General features: G+C 36.0%; 1 protein-coding gene across 5 annotated transcripts in view; it reads left to right on the top strand.

Annotated features, from left to right (window-relative positions):
• The window catches only part of LOC138711991 (piggyBac transposable element-derived protein 3-like), a 107,540-nt gene extending 81,733 nt beyond the window's left edge, over positions 1-25,807 (top strand). For 2 of the 5 annotated variants that reach the window (XR_011335566.1, XR_011335568.1), the window contains one exon: positions 16,627-18,502. Coding sequence is in view for 2 of the 5 variants with exons in the window: in XM_069843326.1 (XP_069699427.1) it covers positions 24,583-24,700 (118 nt within the window). In the remaining 3 variants the exon portion in view is untranslated. Of the gene's footprint in view, positions 1-16,626; positions 18,503-24,582 lie in introns of those variants that run through there. The other 3 variants (XR_011335567.1, XM_069843326.1, XM_069843330.1) reach the window with 3 other exon arrangements.
• Positions 25,808-26,301: the final 494 nt, after the last annotated feature.

Raw genomic sequence — 26,301 nt, forward strand, 5'->3', positions numbered from 1 at the left:
TTATGGCCGGTTTGTCCAAGTAATGTTTAATTTGGCTTAACAAATGTTAAATTAACAGCTGGTTTATTTTTAACGTTTTGTTAAGATTTTTTTTCATTTTTCCAACATAATTTTGTTTAAAATAACCAACACTTAACTTTAACTGTCGTTAATACTATTCTAACTACTCAACAGCAGTTGGTAATGATTTTGCATATATAAGACAACTTCTTATTGGCTGATATTATTATTTAAATTCTGTACTGTAGAGTATGTCATGAAACATGTGTAAAATCGTAAACTGTTACAGTAGCCATGATTCATACAGTACAGAGAGTTGATAAATGAAAGCTGCATTGACTACTATTGAATAATAATAATTATTATAAGTATGGTTATATTTTATAATGCTAAATATGAATTTCTGTTTAGAAAAACTCAGCATTATTACCACCAGGTGACAATAATTACACGAATGTGTGTGTAGTCAACTGTACACAAAACCCCGAGGAGAATTCCGTATCATATAAAATTCTCTAATTCAGGTCCATGTATAAATTATATGTAATTTAGTCCTAAAGAAGCAATTGCTGCTGAAACATTTTATTATTTACTCACTGCGTATTTTGAAGCACTATTGACATCGGCTATAGTTGAAGAGCCAGTAACATAGAATCTAGAGTTAATAGTAGCTGGTGAATTGGAACAAGTGGCCTATTTCTGTTTATAGGATATTCAAATCTGACTTCAATTTCTTGCCACGTTGAGATCGCACATTTCCTCAATATTAAATGGATAATAGCTCAGCATCGAAATAAGTGTCAGTATGATAATCAGTTGACTTATAAAGATTATCTTCCCTATATTAATATTCCAAAATATTTTTGAAATTATATATTACCAGTCTTATGGCCGGTTTCACAAAGCTTCATTAAGGTTTTAATGATTCATTAATGTATTTACTGGTTCATTAAATCATTTTTATATCTCACCAAGCATCTTTAGCCTAACAAACCAGTAAAACTATCATTAATTTTAGTGATAGAAATTTCCGTCTTTAAATTTTTAATTATTCATTAGTTGCAATATAAAATGGCGGAACGTTTCGACGCAGAATTGTTATATCTGGAACTGCTCGAAAATTAAGAGTCCAATGGAGATAATGTTAACCATTTAAAAACCGATCATTTTGAAAATTTGAATGACACAAAAATTCACAAAAGATACCGCGTCACGAAGATCGTGGTACCGGTACTCAAAATTTTAAAAGAAACTGATCATAGGTTAGAATATCATAAAAACGGCTGAGACAAAGCTGAAACTAGTCAACTAAGTAGCATACAACTGAGTTTTATTTTAAGACATGAAAGTGATTATTATAACTACATACCGGTACCAAAGAAATATTAGTAAATTAATATATAATATGCATTCAAACATAACAAAACTTAATTGGTATATTAACTTTCATTTATTAGAATTATATTATAGCTAGCGGTAAGATAGCACTGGCTTTAAAACAGAAGCGAATGAGCTGGATTCTTGGAATTTATAATCATTTTCTTTTCGATAGAAATTTAATTTTCCAGCAGGATAATCACCCCGCGCACACCGCCATAAACGTTCAAAGATGGTTCCCGGAAAAGCATGAAAAAGAGGAGGATTGACAAATATCGAGACATCCCACCTCAAAATCCAGATCAGTTCTGGGATCAAGTTCTGGCTACCTGGAAAGATTTCGCTAAGGACCAGAACTATTTCCGCGATCTGGTGGATTCAATGCCCCGAAAATGCCAGGCAGTGATAGACGCCGGTGGCATGTGGATGAAGTATTAGATCCGCATGTGTATTTATTTTATTCTTCTTTAATTTGTTTGTTTATCTTTGTTTTATTTCGGGAAGAAAATTGATCTCCCAAGAGTTTTTTAAATTCTCGTAGTGGAGCCAGAGTTGAAAAATAATTCATTCCAGTACACAAAATTAAAAAAGTGAAGAAAAGTAACATGTATAAAAATTAGTTACGTTAATAAAAAAAAAAGTTATCGCCGAGAATCGAACACGGGTCCCTGGGATGGCAATCCAACTCGCTACAGACTACTCCATCGAAGAGTCATGACGTAACTAGCACGACGAGGCACATATAGCCGCTCAGCTTGAAGACTACGGAGACAGCGCACATATAAACGTACTCGTGTAAATATTTTAATGTTCATTACTAGTTAATGTTTCATTTGGACTGATTTACTGAAGCTTGGTGAAACCGGCCCTTACTCTAAACATTCCTCAAAGAGAAACATAAAATGTTATTTTCACAACTTTTGCCTGAACAGCTGTGGTGTTATCCGCCATGTTTAACTGTTTGTTAAATGAGTTAACGGCCTGAAATCCTACATTTAAAGTTAACAAACGGTTAAGAATCTGTTAAGCCAAACTGGTGTTGAACAAATGGAAAAACTGTATTTAACAAACTGTTGAAGGTTTAACAGTCGTTAAGTGTTCTAACAATACTTGGACAAACCGGCCCTTATTCATATGTCACTTAACAAGTTTTAATAAACTATTCTTTTAATGTATGTATGTAGATACATTTGTCTGATTCTTAATGAATGAAATGAATTCAAAATTGCAGTTCAACTTACGGCAATCAAACAAGGACATTACAGTATTACGTAACATAGAGATCTAATTTCACTGTAGCTGCTAGTCATGAATTGTATAAAATGAGTCGGTGGGATTCATAGACTGAAATAATGATTTCCAGTACCAGTACAATTTATTTTCACATAGACCAGTACAATACAATAACGAAAGTCCTTGAATTGTTTTCCTAAACATTAATGATCTACTTTTGACCTTGAACTTGAGATAATAAATTGTGAATTAAATCACATTACAGGTTCCTTAGCTATCAAACATAGTACAGAATGTTCAGCTATACAAAATTATTTGTTAATATTATTTACTACATTGTTCATTCGCAATGCAAGTAGGTGATAGTTCAGGGAACAGTGATGAAGGAAGAGGGGAAAACAAGGTGAAAAAGCAGTATAACTTAAGGAAATGGTGTGGAGGGGAAATAAATCGGGAAAAAAGAAAACTAAGACTTAAATAAAGTAGCAATGTGGAAAAGCTAGCAGTGAAAAGTGCAAATAGTTAGAGATGTGAAGTGAGGGGAAATGTGTCATACAGGAGGTGGGTCAAGAATTAGAAGGATAGTATTTTTGGTATAATAATGGGTGAGGAATAAAGTAGTGGAAGAATTGATGACAGACAAGAAAAGACTAGTGGAATAATTGCAATAATAAATTAAAAATAAGTAATTACCTAAATGACTTGTACGAGAGGCATTGTAAAATGGGGAGATGGCACTGTATACTAATAATGTGAAGTGCCGCCTCACCAAAAGGTATATTGCTTGAAGACAAATACGAGGGGGATCCAGGAAATAATGACCGTTCGCGCATACCCGCCGTGCAGCTGATTCCCCTTCCTTGTTTGAAGGTCAACTGGCTTCCTTAACATGTGTTCTCATAATGTTGTGAGTACTGGTTGCAACAAGTCGCCATTGTGCATTTTGTGTTACTTCAAAATGAACGACGTGATTGATAATCCCACCGACTGTGAGGTGAGGAGTGTGATTCGATTTTTGAATGCCCGACATTTGAAACCTGCAGAAATTTACCGGCAATTGAAAGAAGTGTATGGTGATACTGTAATGAATGAAAGAAATGTGAGAAAATGGTGTGAAATGTTCAACAATGAGCGAACAAATGTCCACAATGAAACTCGACCCGGATGCCCATCACTCATCACAGAAGACCTGAAGACTAAAGTGAACGACAGAATCTTGCAAGACAGGCGCACATCACTCGACGAATTGCATATTGCCTTTCCTGACATTTCTCGTTCTTTGTTTGGTGAAATTGTGTCGCAATATCTTGGCTACCACAAAATCTGTGCACGATGGGTTCCACGGCAACTGAGTGACCAACACAAAACTCAGAGAATGGCCTCAGCATTGACATCCTTGATGCGATATCACACAGATAGAGACGCCTTTCTTGATCAAATTGTGACTTGTGATGAGACCTGGGTGTCTCACAACACCCCAGAGACCAAGCGCCAATCACGTCAGTGGCATCATCCCTCATCACCCAAGAAACAGAGAAAATTCAAACAGACTCTCTCAACACAAAAAGTCATGGCTACTGTCTTTTGGGATCGCAAAGGTGTTCTTTTGCTGGATTCCATGCCAAAAGGCACTACGATCAATGCAAATCATTATTGTGAGACTTTACGAAAACTACAGCGAGCCATCCAAAACAAGAGGCGAGGAATGCTTTCGAGAGGAGTTGTGCTTCTTCACGACAACGCCCGCCCGCACATTGCTGCTTCAACTCGAGAATTGCTGGATCAATTCGGTTGGGAAATCTTTGATCATCCGCCCTATAGTCCAGACCTTGCTCCTAGCGATTTTCACCTTTTCACTAAGTTGAAAGACTTTCTGGGTGGTACGCGTTTTGGAAGTGATGAAGAGTTGAAGAAGACAGTGAACACCTGGCTTAATGAACTGGTGGCAGAGGAGTATAACACGGGAATTCTAAAGCTAGTGAACAGATACGACAAATGTTTAAATGTAGGTGGTGATTATGTAGAGAAGTAAAGGAAGCTTCAATTATGTAACAGACTTTGTTTTTTCAAATAAATATATATTTTTTTAATTATTACAACAAAACGGTCGTTATTTCCTGGATCCCCCTCGTATATACATTCATACATTGTTCATTCATTGATAGCCCTACCACTTTTAAACTTAAAAAAAATAAGCATTAATAAAGTACAGAATATAGTTAAATGAACACTACACACTTTACTGAAAAACTAATAAATTAATATCAGAATAATAATACTTCCAGTTAATTAATATTCTAAATCTGTAATAAAACTTAAATAAAACTGGTTGTGTATTTTACTCCTAGTTTTCTTCCTCAGCCTCATCTCCCACGTGGTCAGAAGTATTATGACCCTGGTAAAATGCATGGCACCTAAGGGGTAACATACCCTTATGACACAAATCTAGATCTTTTTTTTTTCTCTGCTTATGCAGAGGGGGGCCATCATAAGTAGGGCAAATAATAATATTGTCTTCAATCTCTGATGACTTTTGTAGACCAGTTTTTTTCTTGGTTATAGAACCTGGAATGCATCATCGTAGGAATATTTATAGAACATCTTGTTCTCCTGTATTATATCCAAACCATCTTCAACCAGCTTACAGTATCACCATTTTCTGCAGCAGTGCTGCTCATCGGAGTGAATACAACTGCGGAGGAATCGGAGATTACGAATAAAGCTTTCCACCGGTGATCTCCGATACTACCGTAGGTGGAACAGGGGACATACGGAGGGATGCGGGGGTTCGGAGAGAAGCGACAGTTAGCTCAAGGATGACCGGCGCGTACGGACTGACTGTAGTTGTGAGTGGAATAAAATGGCACCAAATCGGATGTCCGTCGCATGGAAATTCTTTAATTTAGTTGAAGGTAATAATAAAGTCGCACACTGTAAACTTTGTGTGCGAATTTACTCTAAGAGTGGTGGAACTTCGAATTTGTTAGACCATTTGAAGCGATCGCACAATCACGAACTTGATGAAATCAATTACGCAAAACATTTGGTACGATTTCTTTTTAAATTGTTTTAGTGCTATTGTTCCCAAAGGCTCACAGTCTACGAAAAAGTCTTGAAATTTCTCTAAAACGTAACTTTCGAGGCAATAAAAAAACAAATGAAATATTTGCAAGACGACTTGAGTTATATTTTACTGTTTAGACAACTTGAGTTATATTTTACTGTTTTGTTTAAAATATTTCTGAATGAAAATAAAGAAACATCTGGTAATAATAGCCTATAATTACAATTATCCTTAAGTTGATACCCACTTATATTTTTATTACAGAGCAAGAGTGGTGCGTTTTAGAAGAGGCAGTTCAAATACTGACACCCTTTAACACAATAATCACAATCCTGTCCGGTGAAGAATCTGAATAAATTATGTTGGACAGTAAACTTTATCCCATTGATAGCCCACGTTTCTTTTGTTTCATTCTGAAGCTCCCTTAATATATTTTACGTTAACTAAACCGATTAGAATAATAATTGACAAACCCTGTTTGCGATTAAACCAGAGTTTCTAGGAGAATTAAAGTATTAGGGGTGGTATTCATAGACATTTCGCTAGCCCACGCTACGAGCGTGCTAAACAGGATTCATATCATATAGCTAACACTGTTTTATGAATACGAAAAACGTTAGTTCGCTGATCATCCACCGAAAGCCAGCGCTAAGAATGTCTATGAATACTGCCCTAAATGTTTACACTGAAAAGCTTTACTTCTGCGTTAGTTTTGCAATTAGATTGAATGTTATTAATTTGATCAATGACATAAAACTAATATGGCTTTCCACATATTATACTATGAATTTCAAAACTATAAAAAAAAATCTGTCAGCTAACGTAGCACTTTAAGCAACAAAAAAAAAAAAAAAGAGCCGAAGAAAAAGAGAGAGATTAACATAAAAGAGAGATTAAACAACAATAAATTAGAACTTATTTTAAAAGATACGCGAACGTCAGTGGACTCGAATCACTACCTGATCTGATTAAAGGAATGCTCAGCAGAAAGTGTATGTCTGTGCCACAGCACATATAAAACCTGCGCGGCATCAGTCGGAGATAACCGGAGGTCTCCGATTGAAAGCGCGCAAACAACCGCTCCAGAGAAACCCTAATCATAAGCAGCACTATTCTGCAGTTTTCTTGTTGTTTATCATCTTCTTCTGGAATTGGTTGAAATCTAAAAATTGAGTTTTATCCATTTCTATTACAATATGCTTGCCTGATGTCATTCTCACATCAGTATAACATCCAATAGAATCGAATACATCCACATGCTTGCTTCTTCTTTCTGTGTTAGCATGGACAGAGTCCACCTCCATATGTGAATGTCCGGGCTCGAAGAAACACTGGTTAACTATAGAAATATCCAATACATTCACTGCATATAAACATATACCGTAGTACTGAAGTTGACATTCCTATTCTGGCCCCTATATATGTCGGAAAACAAGGTTACTTCTTTATCATCTTGATTTTTTTTTTTAGGAAATTCCATACACATGAAGCCACATCATAGACCCTCTTTTTTCTGTCGTTTCGTACCACTTGTAGCAATATGTTTTGTTTACCCCTACATTAAGAACAGTAAGATTATAAACAGATAGTCTCCTTTTGAATTTATATTTGGACAGGAAAGCAAACTTCCAAGTCGAATTCGGCTAACACACTTTCACTTTTTTTGCTTTTTCCTTTTGAACATTTTTTGAAGTCCCTTGCCAGTTCTTTTCTTTTAATGTGATTTCCCCGTTCCCTTTCCAAAACTTCGGGGTTTTCCCCCCCCCCCCTTCTGGAGAGAGATTTGCAAATTTTGAACACTTATCACACATATCCTTTCGAGTTCTATGAAATTTCAGATTAAATTTTGTTTTGAATATTTGTCGGTACAACCATAATTTCTCTGCTAGCCTCCCTTCTGCATGACATTCTTCTTGATGCAAATCATACATCATCTTAATGTTCAAATCAGCAGCTTCGTAAATGAGCTGTTTATCATGGATGCAGGCTAATAATTCACTGAAAGAGGTCAACTCCTTAGAAATAATATTTAGAAGTGAGCACGTTACTCAATTCTGTATATTTTTCGAACAATACTGTATATGTACAAGTGATATCTTAATCAGACCAACAAAATTATTTGCAAAGATGAGTTTTGTTAATCTTTATAGAAACCAAGTGAGAAATTATGATTTCTTATATTTTATTACCTTACCCCTTTCGTACATTTATAAAAATTTCAGGTTAAAAGATATAAATGAGGAATTTTATCATGTCTTCAAAAAAAAAAAAAAAAAAAAGAAACTGATTCCTTTTGTTTCATGTGTTAATAAAAATAAGATTGAAACTGCAAACACAACAATTTGGAAACACAAGGTTCTATTTGAGTACAACAATTTTATTTCAACTCAGTATAACATAAAACAATATTCCGAACATTTTATGTTCACGAAATGATAAACAACTCATTTACGAAGCTAACAGATCAGCGTGGTCATTAAAAATGTTTTCCATACTCATTTTATTTCTGAACAAACTTTAAAAATGCTCTCCTGTAAAATTTTAGATCTGCTGTGTGTATCAAGGACGACTGGTACTGGGACTTTTGAATTGAATTGAATTGAATTGAATTGAATTGAAGGAGGGGAAATTTAAAAGGTACGCAAAACGTGTCTTCGCAAAGGGTTCGGGGCTGAAAGAAACTGAATATGTGAGCTCCAAGCCTGTTGGCCACTTGTCTCACTCCGGATTACACTGCTCCACTGAAGGAGCTCTAGAAAATTTTTAAGGGGAAAGTCGAAAATGGACATAACCTCTTAGGTACCACATACGCGGGGGGAGGGGAATGTGATCAAACTGATCACAGGACAAGACGAAGAAGAAATGGCAGATGGTGTAACCCTGCACATTGAAAGAAACATGTCATTTCGCAGTGCAGATAGAGTCAGGAAGACTCGTTCGTTTGTTGTTCGAACAAAAGTAGTACGACAATATTTAAGGTGTGGGAGTGTTGTGGCTTATCGTCACCGTGGTCCACACCAGTGGCTTCGGTGTTTTGATTGGCTATCATAGTGTTCAATTGTCGGAGAAAGAGTTTGGTGTGTGTATTTCTCAGGGCCAAGTACCAAGCTTTGTTGACCTTGAGGCCTTCCTTACGATTAAAGTTGTTTTTGTGTTTGTGTATTTCAATAGCCTCCCTATGTAACCTGGCATAGAAGTGTGGCATACCCCTTAGAATGTCGGTGTCCTCGAACCTGATGTTGTGATCCCCCTCTTTAAAAGCATGCTCGGCTATGGCTGACTTGTCCACGTGACTAGATGGCAGCTCCTTCTATGCTCGGTGATTCGTGTTCCTGTGGGTCTGTGGCTTTTACTTTTTTTTTCATTGTATATAATCTTTAGTTTTTTATTTAAGTCCAATTTTTGTTTTGTACTTAGGTACAACACAGCGTAGCTTTAAGACCTGAATCACCAGGCATAGAAGGAACTGTCATCTAGGTCACGTGGACAAGTCAGCCGTAGCCCAGCATGCTTTTAAAGAGAGGGATCACAACATCAGGTTTGGAGACACCGACATCTCAAGCGGTACGCCATACTTCTATGCCAGGTTACATCAGGAGGCTATTGAAATACACCAACACAAAAACAACTTTAATCGTAAGGAAGAAGGGCTCAAGGTCAACAAAGCTTGGTACTTGGCCCTGAGAAACACACACACCAAAACCTTTCTCTGACAATTGAACAGTACGATAGCAAATCAGAACACCGAAGCCACTGGTGTGGACCGCAGCAATACAACACTCCCACACCTTAAATATTGACATGCTACCTTACCCGTGCCAGCCCCAACCCGCTCATATCTGACCTCGGCCGGTACAATCCTAGGTTACGGCGAAGACATCAGACAGATCCACTAGCTATTTTCTTAAGACAGGAAAATAGGGAGGCAGGTGTCACTTCCAAATTTAGGTAGATGAATCACGCATGCCTTAATATATTTACTCGAATAAGCAACCGCTGTGAAATGATCTTGCTTTAACTCGGGCTATAGATCTTTCCCACTTACAGATCAGCAGAGTAAAGAGCCAGTTGGTTAGTCTCCTGATCTGACAGAAATCATCAAAGAGCCAACTGACTATTATCACTTCGATGATTAAATAACTTGGGCTAAAATATCATTGTCCCCAATAGTACAATTTTGCTGATCGATGGAACTGTAATAGAGCCAATTGGCTAGTCTACATCCATCTAATCATGGAGCCAATTGGCTAGTCTCTGAAATTGACACAACGCATCCTGCCTAAGGTTTTTCCGTGGTTTTCCTAAGGCGCTAAGACAAATGTCGGGAGAGCCCTAAAAGAAATGGGCCACAGAGCTGCATTCACTTCCCCAGTCCCTGGTAATGGCTCAAAATTAATAATTATTCATCTAATGCAAACTATAATAGAATCTAATCGTCCCCTTTTACAGATAGATAGAGTCATCAAAGAGCCAATTGGCTGGTCTCCTGATCTGAGAAAAATCATCAAAGAGCCAATTAGCTATTACTGTTCCGATAATTAAATCCTACGCATTCGAATCACCAAACAGCCAAATTGGCTATTACTGTTTCGTTCCCTAGATTTCGATCACTTCACCTCTTACTCAGTTCATTGCATTTCTAACCCTCTTGGTCAGCTCGCTATGCTTCTCCCCTCCCCCTTTTCTCCCCGTATATTGGAGCTAACGAGTTACGTCCATTTTTCGGCTTTTCCCCCCTCGAAATTTTCTATAGCTCCTTCAGTGGAGCAGCAAAACCCGAAGTGAGAGTAGTGGCCAACAGGTTTGGAGCTCACATGTTAAATTTTTCACATTCCCAACTCTCTTGCAAGGACGTGTTTTCACATACATTTAAAGTTTCTCCTTCCATTTCCCTCTTCATTCATCCATTCATTCATTCAGTTCCAGTACCAGTCGTCCTTGATACATACAGCAGATCTTTCTGCTCACGTATACTGTACCATGCCACTGAAGATGTTCACCAGAGTAGTGGACGAAATGTTTGGTTGCATTACCAACAGACCACGGTCCTCTATCCCGCATAAAACTAATCCTAATTCTTATCGATTGTTCGGCTTGGTTAAGTGGTCATGATTTTACCGCCAAACATTGAGTTTAGAAAAAAATATTTCAAATTTTTTATCATGTTTCCTTATTAAATGGCAAGCTAGAATGGAATTGTTAATGTAGTTTTTCAGACAAAGTACCACATAATCTTAAAAATTCTAGAACAACCGTAATTACTAACTACATTCAAGAAAATAAAGCAAATGTATGAGTTAGCTTGCAGTAAGTCTGTTGCCATTCACACATTAATTTCAGTGCATTCTAGTGGCAGCAAAAGAAAAAGAGATTTCTTGGGATGGAAGTGTGAAAGAAATAAGAACCAAGAAAAAATGTACATCCCTTTCCTGTTGCTTGGCCATAAAAATATGATTAATTCATAATATACGGCTCCAAATATTTCTAAGCATGATGTATCTATCGGGAAACGTCCACACATACTTAATTATCGCCACATTGAGTGGAACCAAGGGAAGGAGCGTGAGATTCAGACATATTTTCAGCACATAAAGAAAAAGGCCGCCAAACAAAATGAAAGTTTTAATGGTTGGTAAATTAAGGAATGCACATAATATACTATTACTCCAACCAAGGGTGCACCAATGGGGGAGGTCCATCGGGTCCGGACTCCCCTCCCCAAAGTGATAAGTTGTAACATTTTTACTGAGTTTTTAAGCATTGGTAGCATATAATTCTGTGATCTATAATTTCATCGAAATGATTCACGTACATGTACAGTATATAACACTTTTGATTTGACATCCATCATACATCACGGTTTCTTCACAAGACGTTGAGATGTTGTTAACAAACTAAAGAAAAAGCCAAGAAGATTGGACTAGTTGCCTATATGTGTGCATGCGTACGTGCATGCACGAACATTTTATTGGACCCTCCCTAAGAGAAATTCCTGGGTGTGCCATTGACTGTAACAGAATTGCTTAACTGTGAACAAGTGGTGAGGGAAACATAGGAACACGCCGAGGGCGATCTATCTGAAAATGGCTCTTAGATATAAAATTTGTAACTACTTACGCCTAAAAAAACGACAAAGCCTACAAAATACATACCTTAAACGGGACAAGCAGCCACTCCTCGTTCTTCTTTCCTCATTTTCTTCTTCTGCTGGTAGGTCCTCTAATGATGCAGTTAGCATGGGATCTGGCATGGTATCTGGCAAGTCAGCTGACATGAGATAATCAGAGGCGTCAGCCATGATTTCCGCGAGGTCTGCAAGAAACAAAATAAACTTGATTGTTAAGCATGTGTCATTGCATTCATTGGCTTTCAATGAATGGCATATTAATAGGGTGAGGATTCGTGTGGAACTGCACATTTTTACTGTCCATTTGCAAGTCATACAAAATCGTTTTATATATGTTTTGAACAACTGTAATGACGAATATTCAAAATTAATTGTACATAATTTTTGCATATTTCAGGCATTCCTGTATATAATAGACTACTGAGCATGCAATGTAAGATATTTTTAGTATTTTATGGCACAGAGCCCCAAATTAGCATATTTTATAAAAACAGTAATATTCTGAATTGTTTGTCAGCACATAATATTTTTCTCTTAACTGTACTTGATAGTGGGAAATTCCTTGCATCTGCAGTGTGGGTGTGGAAAAACCAAAACAACTACACTATGCTTTCGTTCTATTTTGCTACTGCACAACAAGAAGCATTCCCAAACACCTCTACCTACCTGATTTCTTCTTCTTCTTCTTCATCATCATCATCATCATCATCATCATCATCATCCATACAAGTATAGGCCATGTGGCCTATTACGATCTCATAATAAAGAGGAATTTTCTCCCTCAACTCTTTTTTGGGACGTCCCAGAGATCTTTTCTCATGGGGTTGATAGTAAAGTATAGCTTTTGGGATTCTGTGAGATCTCATACATCGCAAATGGATCATTCAGTTGTTCTGATATTTCTGTATGAAGTGGAATACTGATTCCAGACCTAGTTCTTCCATTATTTCGTCGTGGTTATGGTCCCATTTTGTATATCATGCTGTTCTTCACATAAACCTCATTTTGTTAGCTGTTATTCTGCTTTAATGTCCATGCCTCACTACCATAACAGGGTACAAGGTTTGTTAAAGGTGTATTCTAGTGCTTTTCTGTACCAGGGAAGATTTCATTACCCTGTTGATTATTCCCACAGTTTTGGAGTATTTTACGATTTTGCTCATTATATCCAAATCATTATCAAATATTAATTTGTAGCCAAGATATGTAAAATCATTAACTCATTCTAAAATTTTGCATCTAAATATATTTTACTAGGGACAGGATATTTTCCCCAGAAGGCCATAAATTTGTCTTTTTTTTTCATGTTATATTTTTTTGCAACGATATTTAAATTATGTACTGAGTATTGTAAATAATTTTCTATAGGTGCTATTAAAACTAAGTCATCTACAAATATCAATGAACATATTTTTTTATTTCTGTTTATCTGTAACTGATCATGTCGCATTTGTCTCCATTCTGAAGAATTTTATTCACGTGCATTATAAACAAAAGGAGGGAGAGATCATAATCTTGTTTTACTCCTGTGTTAATTTCGAGCCATTCTGAGATCCTATTATTAATTTTAACTGAAATTAAATTTATCCTAATGTTTAGGTGAGGGGTTTGGATTTTTTCCATTGCTGGTTGTCACAATCAAAAATTAAGACACAACGTTTCGAAGGGTGGTTCTCCCTTCATCTTCAGGTGGAAGGAAGGAGAGAAGAGAAAAAACCTACTGTTGGGATCGTTACGTACAGCTATTCTGTATGACTGATGACATCCTTCCTTCCACCTGAAGACGAAGGGAGAACCACCCTTCGAAACGTTGTGTCTTAATTTTTGATTGTGACAACCAGCAATGGAAAAAGTCCAAACCCCTCACCTAAACATTAACAATCCACCATTGCTTTCCAACCCCTCATTTAGATCAAATTTATCCCACCTGACTTAAAAATCCCATAACCACCTTTTTGCTGTTTTACTTATAGATAAAGATACGTTAAAACTGAACTCAGTAACTGAAGACGAATGGCTACAATACTACAAACATCTCTGGACCAGTGTAGAAGATAGATGCATAATAGTACAAGAAACGGATGATAATGTAGATCCTATCACTTTAGAAGAACTACAAGAAGCAATCGCTTCAAGCAAAAATAAGAAATCTCCAGGAAGCGACGGAATTAATATAGAATTAATTAAGTATGCACCTGATACAATGAAAAGAAGAATTTTGGATTTCATTAATGTATGCTGGCAGAGTTATTATATACCAGATGAATGGCACGTAGGCCAAATATGTCCTTTGTATAAAAAAGGAGATAGAAATAAATGCGAAAACTATCGTGGCATCAGTCTTTTAAATACTTGTTACAAATTATATGCACGAATAATAGAAAAACGACTCTATCCAATAACTGATAGCATGATACTGGATGCACAACATGGTTTTAGAAAAGGCAAGTCATGTGTAGACTGTTTATTTATTATCACCCAACTCATAGAAAAACGTCGCGAATTTAATTTGCCAACATATTTCGCTTTTATAGACTACGAGAAGGCTTTCGACAGAGTAGACCGAGAATTATTATGGGACATACTATTTAATAGAGGAGTACCTCCACACCTTATCAAAACGATACAAAGTTTATACAGAAATAATGTCATACAGATTAAAATACAAGATAGCACAAAAAAAATGGCCGAAATAAACCAAGGAGTTCGACAAGGGTGCCCTCTCTCACCCACTCTTTTTAATATATATATATAGATGAAATAACAAGACTTTGGTTTGAGAAGATTAAACATTTTAATATTGACAATGTAAATTTTACAGCACTTTTATTTGCAGACGATCAAGTAATTGTCAGCCGTAACGAAAATGATCTGCAAATAGCAATTATTAAATTGAATGAAGTTGCCAGTAAATATAATATGATTATCTCCACAGATAAAACAAAAGTAATGGCATTCTTAGGATCTTATCCAATCAGAACAAAAATTGTACTAAACAATAAAACCATAGAACAAGTGAACACGTTCAAATATCTAGGCTGCAACGTCACTTATAACAAGAGCCGAGAAATAGATGATAAGCTAAATGCTTTTAATTATTTTTGTGGAACAATACGTCGAACTTTAGGTAGGAAAGTTCGGAAAGAAACATTACTAAAGTTTTACAAAGTGATGGCTTTACCAGCTTTACTGTATGGATGTGAGAACTGGGTTTTAAGGAAGAAAGACGAGAGAAGAATTGAGGCTGTTGAAATGAAATTTTTGAGGTTTGTGGCTGGCTATACACTATTTGATAAAAAGAGAAGTGAAGACATTAGATCCGAATTAAAAATGCACAATATTATAGATATAATAAGAAGACATCAAAACAATTGGAGGGAGCATATACAGCGCATGCCAGAAACGTCAATTACCAGAACAATATACAGTCACGACCCCCGTGGGAGAAGAAACCCAGGAAGACCCACAAAAAGATGGCGGGACCAGTTTTGATTTGATTGGAGTGGAACGGATCTTATGGTCCATACCGTAATGCAGATGATGATGATGATGACTTATTCTCAGTTGGCAATTTTTTGGGAAGTTTATTTATACACACTTTAACATCTGTGGTCATATCACGTGTGTAGGATCTTTGGGTATATCAGTAGGTCGTGGACTTTTGTTCTGACTCTGTTTTTATTGTCGTGTGTTATAGATGGCTTATGTTCATGTAACTGATTTAGATTTTGTTTTAATGTTTATGATATTGGTGAATCATGGTATGCAAATTTCTAGTCCGGCATATGCATTTGTGATTGAGGGAACAACCATGAGAAACCTCAATCCAATTGACTGACATGGGATTTGAACCCGGGACCTTTCGAATACGAGTCTCAAACACTATCGTTTGAGCCAAGTCGCTTGGTTTTCTTTATTGTGTATCCATTTCTTGTAATTTTATTGTTTGTTAGTTGCAATTATAACAATAAACGTTACACTAACAAATTATAACAATAAACATTACACTACAGTAGACTACTAAGACATGTTGTGTTGTGCCCGTTTTTGACGACCAAGCGACCATAGAGAAAAAGAAAAATCATCATGATCAACATCATCATTATTTACTAAACAGGCTTTAGATAATGTGGTCTCTTGCGGACTCAATTCATCGTTTAGCTGGTAAAAAAAGGAAAGTATGTTGACAAACTTGCAGCGTCCACAGAAATCTTGTATGACTACAGATTATGGATAAATCAGAAGAGCTGAAATTGGAGAATCCTGTGACAAATTCAAAGAGGAAGAGTCAAATCTCAATCTTCCCTGCAGAGACCTCCTATAGAGTGGGTTTCAAGGAACTTTGTGATCGCTTCTCTTAGACAAAAGCAGTAAATACAGGCAGAACGCACTATCAACCTGATCCAAAAGTACAATGAGACATTGACGAAGATGAATAGAAACAGCATCTTCTTCAACTTTTACCCAAACACCGACAAGAGTTCCCTACTTCTTCAAAACCTGCTGTGACTTTTTTTTCTTTTACTGTATTACAAATTATAAACCTCTCAGCTCTGAAGCGACCTGTAAATGGTAATATTTTTAGTAAATTTTTTTGCGCTTGTTTTTATACATGAATGTAGCCTAAATCAGAATTAAATATTTTTAATTTTAAGGGTCACAGACACTGGCCTAAATTGAGTTTTACTTTACATGTTCCTATCCCAGTCTGGCTGGCTGGGCGGAAGAGAAGGCCTACTGGCCTTAGCTCTGCCAGATTAAATAAATAAATTATTATTATTATTATTATTATTATTATTATTATTATTATTATTATCATCCCAAGCATGTTGAAATGGAACAACAATAGTGGCCGACTAGCTGATTGTGCTACTCTGGGATTCTACTTGTGCATAGCTGAAAGTGCCTCTACTTCAGGATGGTAAACAGTTACTACACCTTCGTAGCAAGTTGATTTGAAGAAAAGGAGTTCCTTCTCCAGCATCAACAGCTTCCGCAGCCCCTCTCGCCTGACGTTCTCCTCCCACTCGGCATACTGGCTGCTGGATTCCACCAAGTGGTCGCTGCTCGAGGTCTGGGTGGCAGGGTTTACCATCATCGGCTTTGCCAGCCTGCCAGTTGTATCATGTGGAGCTAAAAAGTAGTGGTAATTCTGAGTTGAAATCTTCGTAATACACTGATTGCTAACTGTGAAGAGGATAAATAGGTACTGTCTGGCCGAATAGTTATGTCGCATCCTGGTTTGCCCCACTTGTTTCTCCTGTCCTCTCTGTAAGGACTAGTTACTCAGCTGTTAGGCTCTTCTCTGCAAATATTTGCTGTACGGAATTGGAAGTTTACGTAATATTATACAACTGTTTAAAATAATTTAAAGAAAAGAGCACCGTTAATTAAATAACTGTCATGTTGTTTTCCCCCCTTTAACTGCAGTGTGACATAACCACTCGGACAGACAGTAGCATGACAACATGTACGTCACCAGACTATTAACAATAAATGAATCCTAAAAGTAAAGTCTGAAAAGGAATCAAAAGATGAAGCATGTAGTAACAGTTACTTCTAATATATAGGTATAATCTCGAAGAAAAATGAATTCAGGGAACTGAAATAAAGAAGTTTAGACTTTTATTAAAAAATGAAATTAATTATCCATTTTCTTTTATTTACAGATGACTCCTAAATGTTGTGTGCCTGTGTGTACCAACAATTACCAGAGTGCTTTAAGTGAGAGTATTATGTTACAGTTCTCAAATTTCCAATTGAAAAGGATAAGTTATGTGGCTAGAAGCTACTTTTATACCACGAAATGTCTTCACGCCAACAAAGCATTCAGTTTTGTGTATTAAACACTTTGAAGTAAACGATTTGTAACTAGTGCCGGTACATGTTTCTAGAGACAAAGAAGGAAATGTGCAAGAATAGCCCCGCGAAATAGATGTCTCTTAAAACAAGGATATTTCCAGGTTTACCAGAATGATTAGATAATTTTATTCCTCAATAAGAATGGACTCTGCTAATAGGTGGCAGAAATACATTCAGAGATTTGAGCAGCAAGAAATTAAGTGCTTGCAAATGGACAAAATTAATTCGTTTGAGAACTGTGTAACATAGATACTTTAAAAAAGATGGCAGGTGGATCATTAATGTCAATGCAATGTTTGTGTACTTTTTGCTAGTTAATTTTGAGGGTGTGTCACAAATTGATGTGAGTAGATATTAAAATATATGAGAATTTATCAGTGCAATTGTGTGTAAGTAATCAAAATGATATTCACTGCATCACGGAGTTGGAAAGTGCAAACATGAAATTAGAAATGTGTCCCAATTGGAGAGCATTCTTCTGAAGTATATAAACTATTCCATAATAATTTTTACAGTGTAATGATGTTTATTGCTAACATTGAAAGCATGTTAGTCACGTTTGTGTGTTTACTTAAGTGTAATGCTTTATTGGAGGAAGTATTCAAAAGACGCTTGTTATGTTTATTGGAACAAATTTCAAACACATTGAGTAAAATGTCAAAATACTTATGTGATGTATTTTTTGTGCATTGTGATGTGCATTTTTGTTGTACAAACAGTCATCTTCCTCCTATAGTGTTATTAGAAACTGTCAATTTTATACATTAATAGAATACTGAAATCTTTTAACAAATGCAGTAAATCAATAATAATGAAGTAATTTTTCACTTTTGAATCTATATGCTAGTAATCTTTTCTCATGGGCTAATTTACGTTACTTTATCAACTGCTATTATTATCTAGCATCTGAATGAAATGTAGGTGATAATGTCCAGGAACAAGCAAGAAAGGAAGATAACATTTGCTCTATATGGGTTGAGGGCAAACCGAAGAGAAAACCTCAACCAAGTAATTTGTCCCAACCAGGTTTTGAACCCGGGCCCGATCTAACGATCAAGCATGCCAACTGTTACTCTACAGCGATAGACTACATGCTAGTAGTAGTATATTTTTAATAAATCGGACTGTTACTAAATGAGGATAGGCACATAATAATATCAATATATTTAAAACTTCATGGAGTTAAAAGGATGCTTCATCAGTCAAATTTACATTCTTGGCTTGAAGGCCTCAAATGCTTCAAAATTTTCTGTCAATTTCTTATCAACTGTAGAACCATGATACATACAGTAGCTATAACTTAATTAGTATCGCCTTGAATTCAATCTAAATTGAGATATTTAGACCTCGTATGGTATGTATATAATATCTATGCAGACGTATTGTGTACGAAGACTAAACGGTCTATAATATATAGCTTTATTGATTAAATACCCAAGGTTGGATATAAGGGTTTACATGAGGTTATGTAACAACATTTATTAAAGTCCCTAGGCCCATTTTTACCGATTATGAACTCAAATCATAATCTATCGCAACATTTTGAGAGTGAAACTGAAATATTTATTTACGATTCTAATTGAAATAAAACTTATTTTCCGAGCAGTAATCCTAACATGTTGTCTGCTAACTGACCCCATGACAGCCGGCCAGCCATCGAAACACAGCTGATGCGAGCCCTATTCATCACACATCAACTCATCACTATTTTCCTACCTCACTTTTGATATTCCCATCACATCCATTCTGATTCCTCTCATTAATTCCTTCAAGTTTTCCAACTAACCTGTTAGAATTGGAGTCTTCATATCCCACGTTGTAGTCGTCGATCTTCTTTTCTGCTGTCCATTGAATTCTGTCATGATATGTCTTTCCCCAGTATCCCCCACCCGGACATCCGATTGGGGGGATAGTTTACGTCCGGAATTTTTTACCAGGGAAAGACTCATCATGCAATTTATCAAATATTCTTCTTGGGATAAATAAATGCGGTAGCTTCCCATTGCTGTCCGCACACCACTCTCTCTTTCGCATCTTAAAAGATCCCAGGGGGCCCCAGCGTGGAGGTGAGGAGAGTGGATTTGACTAATTAGGCCCTCCAGACTTCACCGAAATTCACCACAAGGGTTAAATATCAGTTCCATCAGTGTTTTTGACCCAATCAGAGACTGGGAAATCCCAATTAGCCTTTGCCCCCCTTATTGAGTTTAAAGCATTATAAAGGTCATCAATGTGAAAAGATAACTACCGTAAGATACTTATCGAACATGACATCAAGAAAGTTAGCCTTCCAAGATTTAAGATTAAAGTTATGTCATTGAAATATTAGATATGTAAAATTAACATTATTACTAAGAAATAAACATGATGTTCTGTATACATTAAGAATAAGATTATTAGAACGACACTATTTTTTTTTTTTCACAAATACCATTAATTAATTTTCATTTTGTGCAATACCTAGATGTGAAACAGGAACAAGATGAAGTTAAACTTCTATGAAGATTAAGCAAACTAACACTTTATTAATTTTTGTAGTAATAAGAGAGGTTATGAAACAAATGCTAAGGAGAAATCGTTAACTGAATATAAATTATTAAAGTAATAATTATAGGATTAATAGAATTCTGAAAAAAAAAAAAAAGTTTTAACTTCAATTTTTATATTCGTGTGAATGGGGGGACACACATGTAGATATGGGATAATTTCTATTGTGCTACGAAAGTCCCTTGAGTCTTGGTGTCCCTGAGTGAAAATATATCTAGCAGAGCTCACATTTGACGTGGACGAGAAATTATGTGCGAAGATTATTTTATGTGCTGTGCACTTATCTTTGGACTGACACTAAAGACAGATAGACCTACACATTGCAAGTCTCCATGATGGTCAGCACAACACACAACTACCGCTCAGACAACACTTTCCATAGACTATGCTTTGCAAAATTGCCCAATGTTGGTATGGTATTAATTATTACTCATATTGTAAATTTGTGTATGTTACACTATTTAACATGAATACTTACTTACTTATGGCTTTTAATTGCCACACATAAGCCTGTCATCGCTCCCTAGACTGTGCAAGATTAATCCAGCCCCTATCATCATATCCCACCTGCCTTAAATTCATTTTAATATTATTCTCTCATCTACATATCGGCCTCCACAAATGTCTTTTTCCCTCCGGCCTCTCAACCAACACACTATATGCATTTCTGGATTCGCCCATATGTGCCCTGCCCATCTCTAATGTCTGATTTAATGTTCCTAATTAGGGCCTATGCCAGGTGAAGAATACAATGTCTGCATTGTGTAACTTTCTCCATTTTCCTGTAACTTCATCCCTCTTAGTCCCAAATATTTTCCTAAGAACCTTATTCTCAAACACCCTTAATCTCTGTTCCTCTCTCAAGGTGAGAGTTCAAGTTTCACAACCATACAGAAAAACTGATAATATAGCTGTTTCATAAATTCTAACTTTCAGATTTTTTGACAGCAAACTTGATGACAAAAGCTTCTCAACCTAATAATAACAGGTATTTCCCATCTTTTTCTTACTTTCATAATAACCTATGCTCTGCTCAGCTGCAATTTTGATACTAGCTCTGATATTTTCCCATATACTATTAACATCTAACTCTTTCTCAACTTCGTCGGAACTTTCTAAAGCAGCAAACCTATTTGAAATTTCGACTTGATAATGTTGCTTAGTTTTCTCGTCTTTTAATTTCTGAATATTGAATCTACTAATATTAACTTGCTGCTCTACTAGCTTGGGTACTTATCAGCCTTTCTCTTAATTCTGCAATTACCAAATAATGGTCAGAATTACAGTCTGCCCCCTGAAGGTTCAAATGTCTACTGTACTAGTATGTCTTCGTTTATCTATCAAGATGTGATCTATTTCGTTGTGTGTCAATCCATCTGGAGAAGTTCAAGTATATTTATGTATATAATCCTTATGGGAAAATGTTTTACTTTTGACAACAAAATTTTTTGAATCAATGAATATTCATGTGGCAAAGTTGACTAACCTAACTCCATTGTCATGACTAGTTATGTGTAGGCTCTCTTTTCCAGTAGTCGGTTTAAAAATATCCTCCCGTCCTACCTTAGCATTGAAATCTTCCAATAAAATTTTCATGTGATATCTAAATAACTGATCGAAAATGTGTTCCAGTTCCTCATAGAAGTTATCTTTTATATGGTCGTATTTCTCTTCTGTAGGGCCGTGAGCATTTATAACTATTATATCGCACCATCTACCCTTAAGTACTAAATACAATAACTTGTCACTGATAAATTCGACTTTTTTTACTGCTGATTTTGTTCCTTTATGAACAAAAATTCTGTTCCTAATTGGTGATTACTAATTCCTTCCCCATAATACAAGTAAAATCCTATTTGTAATATCCCATTCCTATCTAACCTAACCTCTTGTATTCCCACAAAGTCTATTCTATATCTAGCTAGTTCTTCTGGTACTAATGTTACCCCTCCTGTTCTATAAAGACTAGTTACGTTCCAAGTACCAAATCTCATAACTTTATTCTTTTGCTGTGGTCGTGCCAGAGAATCAGTCCCATTCCGAGGCTGTTTTTTTACGATGATGGGTTGTTAGCCCTTCGCCTAACCCCCAAGCTGGAGGACTACCCCTTATTGGCTGTCCACGACTGCTTATTCAATATATTCGCAGCTACCCTCCATATCTGGAGGCCATCTGCTCTATCCGCAACCTGAGGACGTGTCATGCCATGGTGATAGGGGCCCACAATGCATGGATTTAACATGAATACTGGAATAATCTTACTCTCGTATTTCTGTATGTATTGTGCAGACCAGAAAAAGCATAGTTAAAATTACAGCACTTTTCATTTCCAGGACTGATCCATTACAGTTACACGAAAATGCTAAGCAGGCTGAACAGGTGCTACAAAGAGCGAACAGTCCGTCTTGACAATATCGTAATAAAAAGTAACACTACGCATTCTCATACATACGGAGTACTTATTCTTCTCAAAATTCTTTCATGGAGCGAGTTTTGATGGGAGTTTACTTATATGTATGCAACAATTTCGCATGACTGTTCACAAGTAGCATATATATCATCAAGTTTTGATGGAGAAATCATTGCAATAAGTGAAAGTCTCAGGAATCTTCTATGCCACATCAATAAATTTAAAAATCCAGTTATATTGTCAGACTCCAAAGCAGCTATTCTATCAATAGTCTCTAAACACACACTTTCATCTCAAACAGCAGAAATAACTAAAATGCTCTCTCAATTAATATCACTCAATAAAAGAATTGTATTCCAATGGATACCATCCCATTGTGGAATCCTGGGAAACGAGAATGCGGATGCTTTAGCAAAGAAGGGCAGCACTGCTACTTACAGACCTGTTACTAAATCTACGTATTACTCTGTGAAAAGATTTATTAAATCTACATACTTAGACTTCAACAAACAAAATTTGATAACACAATCCCAAGGGAAAAAATGGAACTCTCTGCATCAAAATCCACAGTTAATTCCCGATTTACCACGAAAATCGTCTGTAGCTGCATTTAGATTGGCAACAGGCCATGATTGTTTGGCCAAACACCTGCATAAAATTGGAATATATCAGTCCCCTAACTGCCCATTGTGCAACTCAAACCAAGAAATGGATTCGGAACACCTCAAAATCAGTTCTTCAGTGGCTGGCCATGATAATATCTTTGAAAAATATTGGAGTGCAAGAGGTTAAATGACTTTATTGTCAAACGCCTGGCATTAGAAAACAACAACAACATATATATATATATATATATATATATATATATATATATATATATATATATAGGGACTCTTGTTTACTGCACATGAGCAGTGTGTTATAAGCGAAACATACAGTTAGGGAGCTCCAAATTGTTTTCGTATCAGTAGGTACTTACTCATAGATCTATGGTTGATACTTTTGTACGCGGTTTGTAACAGATGTGTTGTCTAAACACCAAAAGACACAAAATCCTATTTGGAAGAACATACTGTTTTATCGTAGTTAAAATCCATTTATTTCCACACTTTTGAACGTGCAAGCTATCAAAAAATCTGTACAAACTAATTTCAAGAATTAAGGAGAATTTCCCATTCAAGACGTTATGAAAATGAAATAATTAACATGAATATTTCTCAAAGCAAAAGCCTTATATTTCTAGAGGTAAATAATCTTAAACCCTCAGTTTCCTGCTACTGCAATGAGGACCAGGAATACTGCTGGAGTAATAATTCATGTTAATTCAATTACTTGACCTTATAAAGAATATGAAAGCCACAAATTCTTACCTTGTTCAGTCCACCATAATTAATTCCGTTGGGTATTCCATTCCATTGTCTGGTATCCTGATGTAGCCAGATTTTCGGCTGGGTTAGTTGTAGGGTCCCACTCCGTGGGCTGCATGTCATTCTCGGCATCGATGCCTTCCCACTGCATGGACTCCTGTGAAAATATGGAATAATAAAAGGTAAAATTTTAATCGGCGAAGGAGAAGTTTTAAGAGCTATAAATGCCGTACTTTGGCTCACTTTAGAACAAAAATAAAGTGGGGTATCCCATGATGTAGATCAAAGGCGTCCAAAGTAGGATTCTTGGTTACATCGTGCTTCACAATCACATCTCCATAATCGCTGGTAATCACCAGTGTCTTTCTTCCCTTTGTGCACGACCAAGCCATTTACTTGAACATACACAGCCGAGTAATATACAGCAGCACTATTTTACATGCCATGCTGAATTTTCAGAACTGAAAGGTACTGTATTATTATTATTATTATTATTATTATTATTATTATTATTATTATTATTATTATTATTATTATTATTATTACCGTAGAACTGTAGATTACTTGCATGGCATTTACTGATTCATTATTTCAGAATAGAAATGAGCCAAGAAATTAACGAGCTGAAGGAGAAGCACACTGTTCCTGCTACTAAAACACACAATATGAGAGAAAAACGACTACCGGTACAAGCTAGTTACGTTGTGGAATGAAAAATAGGTAAAGCACTTAAATCTTTTCAAGAGAGGGAGTTTGTTAAATCATGTATGGTGAACCTAGTAAAAATTTTGTGCCCCCAGGAATTGACTAATTTTATAAACTTGCATCTTTCACGACAAAGTATCTCCCGAAGAATTGAGTTGTTGTCCACTGATACAAGTAGGCATATGGAGGCGAAAAACCCGTAAATTTGTGTACTTTTCTCTACCTCTTGATGAAAGTACAGATTTTATTGACAATATTTGTAAGATGAGTTGATGACGAGTTAAATGTGGGAGAGTATGTGCTAGAATTGATTCCTTTGGAAGACACTACTAGAGGAGAAAAAAAATATTTAATGCCGTTTATATGTGTGTAAATAAACACAATTTTAGATTGGTCCAAGATAGCGTCAATTGCAACAGATGGAGCTCGCTCGATGATTGGAGATACAAAAGGGTTAATTGTCAGGCTCAAAGCCTTTCTTAAGGAAAAGGGTGTAGAAAATATTTGTACTTTGCATTGCATTCTACACCAAGAAGCCTTTTCTGTTATGAAAGTTGTGATTCAAATTTTTATATAATAAAGAACAGTGCATTGAAGCACTGCCAATTCAGATGTTTAATCGAATCTTCCAAACATAAATTTGAAGATCTAATACTTTTGTGACGTAAGGTGGCTGAGTAGAGGTCAGATGCTTCGTAGATTTTTTTATCTTCAGAACGTTATTGATGAATATATGAAGCAGCAAGGAAGAGCAATAGCAGAATTGAGTAATGACGAGTGGATATGTGATTTAGCGCTTTTGTGTGACATTTGTGAACACTTAAACACACTCAATATTTCTTTGCAAGCCGAAAACAAAATGTTGTCAATATGTACTGCTCGATTAATACATTTGTTAAGAAACTTGAAGTTTGGATTGAACATTTCCAGGAATCCCAATTTCACTACTTTTCCTGTTTGAACTCTTTCTCATGTGTTCCTCCACACAAACTCAATAGCTACAGTGAAATTCTGAAAAATCTGAAAGTCGAATTTACAGAGAATCGATTTGCAGACTTGAGACTTTTAGAAAACAATATCTTTGTGCAGGGCTGGGAAAAATACTGACATCCAAATGTTTCAAATACAAATTCAAAATACAGTACTTGAAAGAATAGTATTTCAAATACTCAAAATACATTTGTATTTCAAATACTCGATACAATATATAAAGAAATAAGAATAATATTGAAAATTTAAAATATTATATTAACATTAAAAGTATTTTTATCTCGAAGTTTTATATAAACACTGTAACTGAACATTCTTCCTGAAATTATGCTACATCTGAATAATTACTGCTCCCTTTAAAAAATAAAACAGTTTCTCAAAAAGTTCATCAGATACGGATCCCCTTGCTGGTGAATGAATAAATCCTGCAAAACAGAACAGTCTTTCTACAGGCGCAGAGAAATACAAACTTATATTATACTTTATAAAAGCTTGTTTCACTGTTGGGTAATTCTCTAGAGTGCATTGCCATTGAAGAATTGTATGAGCTCATACTCCTCAGTAGACAAGTTCTTTTCTTTTTGCTTTTCAAAGTCTGTTGTAGGCCTACTTGAGTTGA

The sequence above is a fragment of the Periplaneta americana genome, chromosome 13 (assembly GCF_040183065.1).
Source record: "Periplaneta americana isolate PAMFEO1 chromosome 13, P.americana_PAMFEO1_priV1, whole genome shotgun sequence".
Taxonomy (NCBI): Eukaryota; Metazoa; Arthropoda; class Insecta; order Blattodea; family Blattidae; genus Periplaneta; species Periplaneta americana.